Raw genomic sequence first — 8,976 nt, forward strand, 5'->3', positions numbered from 1 at the left:
GCCTGATCGACTACAGAGTCACGACTCACGAATCAAGAAACTCGAGTGTGTCGTTTTGATTTTGCAGTTTTTAAAAGTTTCAAGGAAAAAAATCAGTAAAATTCTTGTGAATAAAGTTTCCTTCTGGTATTTTTTAGTTGGTCAATTTTTTTAAAAGATCTCTGTGGGTCAAAATTGCACGCAGGCAAATTCTCGTACTTAAAAATCCTGTGTAAACTCCCCAAGTTTGAAAATCGACCCTAGTCAAGTGCTGTGTTGTTTTTTTACATTAATTATTTTTAAGGTTTTTTAGATTATTGGGATTTCCATTGTATGAAACATGTTGATAAAAGAATTGTAAGTATCCACACCTCTGCAATCTTTTTTCTTGAGGAAAAAAGCAAAAAAAATGAGGAAAACCCAGGGACATTGATTGTCTCTCTGTTTCGCTGTTTCGCCGTTTTTGTTTTTTGCCTGGTTTTTAGTGTGCCTGATCGACTACAGAGTCACGACTCACGAATCAAGAAACTCGAGTGTGTCGTTTTGATTTTGCAGTTTTTAAAAGTTTCAAGGAAAAAAATCAGTAAAATTCTTGTGAATAAAGTTTCCTTCTGGTATTTTTTAGTTGGTCAATTTTTTTAAAAGATCTCTGTGGGTCAAAATTGCACGCAGGCAAATTCTCGTACTTAAAAATCCTGTGTAAACTCCCCAAGTTTGAAAATCGACCCTAGTCAAGTGCTGTGTTGTTTTTTTACATTAATTATTTTTAAGGTTTTTTTAAATTATTGGGATTTCCATTGTATGAAACATGTTGATAAAAGAATTGTAAGTATCCACACCTCTGCTATCTTTTTTCTTGGGGAAAAAAAGCAAAAAAATGAGGAAAACCCAGGGACATTGATTGCCTCTTATCACATTTCTTTTGGTTGTTAAGATCTTGAAAAGAGCTGGAAGATCTAATCTAGGTTGCCAATGAACTGGGGACTTTTAAATTTAAAATAGGTACCCGCTGAATCAGCTTCAAATGCCATGATTTCCGTCATAAAATAGCAAGTCACTTTCACACAAAAAGTCATCTAGACAAATCTGTCAAAGTTATTCAATTTAAGGTGTGCTGTTAGTCAAGAGATCATTCATCCCTACGTACTGGGGCCTTTGAATTGACATGAATTAGTTATCCTAAAATCCTAAATCATGCTGACCCAGATTTGTACGAGCTTAACCCAACCTTTAAGGCTGTTTGCCCCTACATAGGCCCTGGAGTGGGATAAATATTATGAATAAAGATTCACCAGATTCAGTTATGAATATATTTGAAGAGGTAAAGATAAAGGCTGACTGAGTAAAAAATTATACCCTCTATTGTCAAAGATCAAAGAACATTATCGTCCAACATTTGTTACACCCTACCTGGGGATCTGCATAATATGCTACAATTGCTACATTTTTGTACGGGTATATGTAACTATACTGAGAAAAAAACTAGGGTGCTGGCAGCCCAATCAGGTGACTGGGTTCCGGCACTCTAATATTGAACTCTATATCGGGAAGCTCGACACTATAATATGGCATTTCAATAGCCTAAATCAGGGGATGTATCCCAATAATAGAGTTCTTCCACCCTAAACTTGTGGCACTCTATCTACTCTATCACCATTTTCCCCCCCTCAGTGTATGCTATGTACGGGTATATGGAACTATTACCGTGTCTTCTTCTTCTGCTGCTTCTTCTTCCTTCTTCTTCTTCTTCTTCTTCTCCTCCTCCTTCTTCTTCTTCTGCTTCTTCTTCTCCTTCTTCTTCTACTCCTCCTCCTCCTTCTTCTTCTCCTTCTTCTTCTCCTCCTCCTTCTTGTTCTTCTTCTCCTTCTTCTTCTTCTCCTCCTCCTTCTTCTTCTTCTTCTTCTTCTCCTTCTTCTTCTTCTCCTTCTTGTTCTACTCCTCCTCCTCCTCCTTCTTCTTCTTCTCCTTCTTGTTCTACTCCTCCTCCTCCTCCTTCTTCTTCTTCTTCTTCTTCTTCTTCTTCTTTGCCTTTTCCTGTGTTTCGCCTTTTCCCGTGTACAGACGGGGTCAGTGTGTTTCGTCAGCCTCTCAATCAGCCCTAACTAGGGGAACTACTACCATGTCCGACCCCTAAACAAAATCTCCCGTCCTCCGACCATATTGACAGACTAGTTTGCTCGGTTGGTAGCGTTTGCCTTGTAAGCGCTAGGTCGCGGGTTCGATTCTGAACGGATAAGGTTCGTTCTCGGAACGGCCAGCTGTCTCCTATCTGTCTTCCTTTTCTCTTTGATTTCGGGACGATAAAACCTTAGTTATACAGTTCCTTTTATCAAATATCTTCTCTTTTTCTTTTTTAAACTCTGTGTGTTTAGCATTCTGATTGCTTTGACATCATCTAAAACACGCCCTCACTATAAACTTTCTTACTATTCCGTCAAACTCCTTTGATCTCATACCTATGTAGCTAGCTATCTACCTGTCATTCAATTATTGGGCTCTTCCTCTTTCAACATCTATCGACTCTATTGATCGTCATCTATCGACTCTATTGATGTGTAGACTCACCTTTATGGTGGGAACTTAATGATCGAACCAGAATGGTAATAATAATAATACCAATGAGAGATGAAGATATGAAAAGTATTAATGAATGAGGAATGATTTGCAACATTAATTTATTGTTTCTCACTGCTATGTAGTACTAATTGCTATAGAAGTATAGATAATCTAGATAGGTATGTACCTACTTATAGTTGGTAGGTAGGTATCTAGCTACGTATAGTACAGGTAGGTATGAATATAATGGGTGGAACTGTAATCCGAGATAACCTATCAATAAGAGGAATAGAACCTATGATAATGCATTGAAATTTTTTGGGGTTGACATGTTAATCCCCATCATAGGCATGTGTACTCACAATATCATAATCAGCAAATGTTAACAGTTATGAAAGTAGGTCAAAAGCATATATTCACAAACTTTTGCTAGCTCTTGAGTTTTATTTACAAATCATATTGATAGGTAATAATACCTTTTTCAAGTAGGTAGGTACCTACTTGTTTATACTTCTAGCATAGCTAGATAGGTACATACATATTAAAGTATATTTTTCACTGATGAATGAATTTTTAATTTTAAAAATACTTTTTTTTTAATATTTAATTATTTATTTTTCAAATACCTAAGCTGTCAAATTGTTTTGACAGCTCCCATGGTTTAGTGGTTACTGCACTCACCTTGCATGTGGGAGACCCAGGTTTGATTCCCAGCGGGGTCAAGAAATTTGTTTCATGCAAATGATTGATTCCGTGACTGGCTGTTGCTGGGCCCACTCAGTCTCGTGAGGAAAATGAGTAGCTATGGCATATAAATGCACATAGCAACCGGTGCCAGCATGGTAGGTAAACATTAGATTTTAGGATTATGAGATATTGGGAAAATCCTACAATGCTGCAGTGAGCACCAAAGTTGTGACATAATAACACAAAGAAACTGCATTTACTTACATTTTTACATTTACATTACAAATTGTTTTGACTTGGCGGGGTGGAGTGCTAAATCTGGAAGAAGGAGAAAAAAGTACAACTTACCATCTTGGCTATTCAAAAGCTCATTTTTAATACTGGGAGAGAGGAAAAAAAAACATGTTTATTTACCTATCTATTCTTGACCAACACTAGATATTAATATAGTTCTTTTCTCTATTTCAGCCGAGTCACACTTCCATTGACTGTAGAAGAGGTAAGTTTGATGTAAACATTTCGTTCTTTTTTCACTCTCGAAGAACATTTCTTTTCATTTTCTGGAGCAACCTCCATGTCCGATTAGATATCACACTAGGTTTGCATATCAAAGGTCCCAGATTTGATTCCCAATAGTACCAAAGATTTTTGTTTCTATAACTCTGGTGACACATATTTCAGCACCCATTGATTAATATAGAAACCATCCACATTCCACACTGCCTTGACAACATAGATTCACCTCGTTGATCAATTTTGGGAAAATCCTACAATGCTGCAGTGAGCACCAAAGTTGTGACATAATAACACAAAGAAACTGCATTTACATTTTTACATTTACATTACAAATTGTTTTGACTTGGCGGGGTGGAGTGCTAAATCTGGAAGAAGGAGAAAAAAGTACAACTTACCATCTTGGCTATTCAAAAGCTCATTTTTAATACTGGGAGAGAGGGGGAAAAAAGAAAAAAAACATGTTTATTTACCTATCTATTCTTGGCCAACACTAGATATTAATATAGTTCTTTTCTCTATTTCAGCCGAGTCACACTTCCATTGACTGTAGAAGAGGTAAGTTTGATGTAAACATTTCCTTCTTTTTTCACTCTCCTTGAAGAACATTTCTTTTCATTTTCTGGAGCAACCTCCATGTCCGATTAGATATCACACTAGGTTTGCATATTAAGTTCTTTTCTCTATTTCAGCCGAGTCACACTTCCATTGACTGTAGAAGAGGTAAGTTTGATGTAAACATTTCGTTCTTTTTTCACTCTTGAAGAACATTTCTTTTCATTTTCTGGAGCAACCTCCATGTCTGATTAGCTATCACACTAGGTTTGCATATTAAAGGTCCCAGGTCCCAGATTTGATTCCCAATAGTACCAAAGATTTTTGTTTCTATAACTCTGGTCACACATATTTCAGCACCCATTGATTAATATAGAAACCATCCACACTGCCTTGACAACATAGATTCACCTCGTTGATCAATGTCGATTGATGGCAATTGACAGCCATCAACTATGTGTGGATACAGCTATTTGCATATGGGTTGCACTCAGCCTCAAAATGTGGGGTACATTGAGTAATTTATTGAGATTTAGATACATTAATTTTATTTTGGAAAAAAACAACTGTTTTTTGTTTATTCTTACTTAAGTAGATAGATCCTGAACCATGAACATTGTGCATTTTTCTTTCAGTATCAAGTGGGGCAGTTGTATTCAGTAGCTGAGGCGAGTAAAAATGAAACCGGAGGTGGTGAGGGCATTGAGGTCCTCGTCAACGAGCCATTCGACAATGTTCCACTCCTAGGCGGCAAATTCACCAAAGGACAGTATACTAAGAAAATTTACCACTTACAAAGGTAAGCAACTTGGAGCCATTTGGGTTTTATCTTCATGAAAATGCGTGCAACACAATAGACTGAAGCCAACCTAGTTAGCTTAATTGGTAGTGCGCCTGCCTTGTAAGCGCTAGGCCGCGGGTTCGATTCCCGCCCGGGGCGGATTTTATCTTGATGGGATAATGTTCGTTCTCGGAACGGCTGGCTTTCTCCTATCCTGTCTTTCTTCTCTCTTCGATTTCGGACGATAAGACCTTAGATGTTAAGTACAGTTCCCTCTGTCAAACCTCTTCAAAAAAAAAAAAAAAAAAAAAAAAAAAAAAAAAAAAAAAAAAAAAAAAAACAACATCAACAACAATAGACTGATTACCTACCTACATATATGTGGATTTTTATTTATTTATTTATTTAATTTTTTAAGCATTAAGAAATTAAGATGAATTAAGAGGCATTAAGAAATAAAGACGAATACCTAATTGTAATTTTAAATAGGTACCTGCTTATACCTATCCGGATATATTTTTATCTGGTACCTGTAAACTAAATTACCTCAATTAAATATTCAGCCCTATTTACTTAAAGAAGCTGAAAGAGGAGGAGTGTTGGATTTAGGAGCTCTTTCATGAGGAAAAAAAAAAAAGAAGAAGAAGAAGAAGAAGAAGAAGAAGAAGAAGAAGAAGAAAAAAAGAACATAATTTTAGAAAACGACATTTCGTGCATTCATTATAAACATTCATTCACCCGGCACAATGTCCAAATAGTAATGGCAGTTTTCCTCCCCGCCCGATGCTGAACTTGAACAAACTATGTCAAGAAGTGACGAGAAAATAACAAGATGGAAAGATGGTGTGAATAGAAGAGCACTTGGCCAAATGGAAGAGAGAAAGAAGGAAGTGGAAAAGATGGAAGGAGACGACAAAGAGAGAGAGAGAGAGAGAGAGAGAGAGAGAGAGTGAGTGAGTGAGAGAGAGTGGAAAAGAAGACAGTGAAGAAAAGACGGAAGGAGATGAGAGCAGAGGGAAGAGAGAGAAAGGGAAAGAAAGAGATGAACAAGGAAAGATATAACAAAGAGAAAGGTAAGAGGGGAGATGAGAGAGGGATAGAGTGAGTGGGAGAGAGAGAAAGAAGACGAATAATACAAAAAGTAGAGGACGAAGAAGAGAGAGCGAGAGAAGTAGAGGACGAAGAAGAAAGAGAGAGAGAAAGGAGACGAATAATAATACAAAAAGTAGAGGACGAAGAAGAGAGAGAGAAAGGAGACGAATAATAATACAAAAGAGAGAGGGAGGGAGAGAGAGAGAGGGAGGGAGAGAGAGAGAGGGAGAGAGAGAGAGGGAGAGAGAGAGGGAGAGAGAGAGAGAGAGTGGAAAAGAAGACAGTGAAAAAAAGACGGAAGGAGATGAGAGCAGAGGGAAGAGAGAGAAAGGGAAAGAAAGGGATGAACAAGGAAAGATGTAACAAAGAGAAAGGTAAGAGGGGAGATGAGAGAGGGATAGAGTGAGTGGGAGAGAGAGAAAGAAGACGAATAATACAAAAAGTAGAGGACGAAGAAGAGAGAGCGAGAGAAGTAGAGGACGAAGAAGAGAGAGAGAGAGAGAGAGAGAGAGAGAAAAGTAGAGGACGAAGAAGAGAGAGAGAGAGAGAGAGAAAAGTAGAGGACGAAGAAGAGAGAGAGAGAGAAAAGTAGAGGACGAAGAAGAGTGAGAGAGAAATGAGACGAATAATACAAAAAGTAGAGGACGAAGAAGAGAGAGAGAGAAATGAGACGAATAATACAAAAAGTAGAGGACGAAGAAGAGAAAAGTAGAGGACGAAGAAGAGAGAGAGAGAGAGAGAAAAGTAGAGGACGAAGACGAGTGAGAGAGAAATGAGACGAATAATACAAAAAGTAGAGGACGAAGAAGAGAGAGAGAGAAATGAGACGAATAATACAAAAAGTAGAGGACGAAGAAGAGAAAAGTAGAGGACGAAGAAGAGAGAGAGAGAGAAAAGTAGAGGACGAAGAAGAGAGAGAGAGATGGATAGAGTGTGTGGAAAACACTAAGACAGTTAAGAGAAATGAAGGAAGGAGATGAAAGCAGAGGGAAGAGAGAGGAGGGAAAAAGACGAAAGAAGATTAGATGAGAAAGAGGTGGAGGAAGAAGCGTTCTCCCTTTATTCCCAATATAATGTTTAAGTCACCCATCCATTTATTGGCCTTGTTCGGCGTAGCTTAAGACAGGTGACGCTAAAACCGGTCTTAAATTATCGACTGAAGTGTTATCTAAAACTTTCTCGCTTTGAGTTCATAGGTCGTCGCGACAAATTTCAAGATCAGAGCTCATTTGTGTGAGAAAATGTGAAAAAAATCCCCCAAAAACCAGTTTTTTTGGTTTTTTGGCATTATGGTTCTCTGGACAAAATTTGCACCACCACTTTCGTGTTCCTGGTAAAAAGACCTTTAATTTGATATATAGGTCGACCAGGTTTGGATAAGTCCTTCTATGGGAACAGACAGACAAACTGACTGACAGAAACAGACGACACCGAAGCAAATAGTCCGTCCCTTATACCTTTTATTACTATTGTAATAATAAAGGAAGGACGGACTAAAAATACACATTTTCAAAGTGCGGACATTATTCAGTTAATATGAATGGACTGTGGACGTACCGTAAAGATGTGTCCACACATAAAGAGAAGAAAGAATAAGAGTAAAGATAACAGGAGATAAAAGAGAAAAACGAGGAAAAAAAAAAAAAAAAAAAAAAAAAACAATAGACTGATTACCTACCTACATATATGAGGATTTTTATTTATCATTTAATTTTTTAAGCATGGCATTAAGAAATTAAGATGAATACCTAATTGTATAGGTACCTGCTTATACCTATCCGGATATATTTTTATCTGGCACCTGTAAACTAAATTACCTCAATTAAATATTCAGCCCTATTTACTTAAAGAAGCTGAAGGAGGAGGAGAGTTGGATTTAAGAGCTCTTTCATGAGGAAAATAAGAAAAAAAAAGAACATAATTTTAGAAAATGACATTTCGTGCATTCATTATAAACATTCATTCACCCGACACAATGTCCAAATAGTAATGGCAGTTTTCCTCCCCTGATGCTGAAATTGAACAAACTGTGTCAAGAAGTGACAAGAAAATAACAAGATGGAAAGATGGTGTGAATAGAAGAGCACTTGGCCAAATGGAAGAGAGAAAGAAGGAAGTGGAAAGTAGAAAAGACGGAAGGAGATGAGAGCAGAGGGAAGAGAGAGAAAGGGAAAGGGATGAAAAAGGAAAGATGTGACAAAGAGAGAAGGAAGAGGTTAGAAAAGGAGAAGAGAGAGAGAGGGAGGGACAGGAAGAAGACGGATAAAGATATTAGATGAAGAAAAGAGAGAGAGAGATGGATAGTGTGTGGAAAAGAAGACACTAAGACAGTTAAGAGAAATGAAGGAAGGAGATGAAAGCAGAGGGAAGAGAGAGGAGAGAAAAAGACGAAAGAAGATTAGATGCGAAAGAGGTGGAGGAAGAAGCATAAGAAAAGCTAGGGGAAAGGGATGAAAGAGGAAAGATGTGACAAAAAGAGAGGAACGAGGAGAAGAGAGAGAGGGATAGAGTGAGTAGGTAGGAGAAACAGAAAGAAGGCGACAAAAGATAGAAGAAGAAGGAGAGAGATAAAGTGAGTGGGAGAGACTAAAAGGAGACAAAACAAGCTGGGTCCGTCCCTCCGGGAATTTTTTAGCCCGTAATTTATTCGATCGTGGTTAAAGAAATACCTATGTACCATTGTACCTACCTAATTTGTTTAATATTCAGTTTATTATTATTATTATTATTATTGTAGATTTGATTTATTATTATTATTATTATTATTATTTTTTTTTTTTCATACAATGATTTAAAATCAACACTAGCGCCCG

At 37.4% G+C, this 8,976-nt stretch overlaps 1 protein-coding gene across 1 annotated transcript in view; it reads left to right on the forward strand.

Annotated features, from left to right (window-relative positions):
* Positions 1 to 443: 443 nt before the first annotated feature.
* Positions 444 to 8,976, forward strand: part of LOC103512748 (phosphatidylinositol transfer protein alpha isoform) — a gene marked incomplete in the record, with an annotated part of 36,534 nt that continues 28,001 nt past the window's right edge. The window contains 3 exon segments of the mRNA XM_017445532.2: positions 444 to 804; positions 3,691 to 3,721; positions 4,926 to 5,089. Of these exon segments, the coding sequence (XP_017301021.2) occupies positions 788 to 804; positions 3,691 to 3,721; positions 4,926 to 5,089 (212 nt within the window).

The sequence above is a fragment of the Diaphorina citri genome, unplaced genomic scaffold, assembly GCF_000475195.1.
Source record: "Diaphorina citri unplaced genomic scaffold, Diaci psyllid genome assembly version 1.1 scaffold880, whole genome shotgun sequence".
NCBI classification, from domain to species: Eukaryota; Metazoa; Arthropoda; class Insecta; order Hemiptera; family Psyllidae; genus Diaphorina; species Diaphorina citri.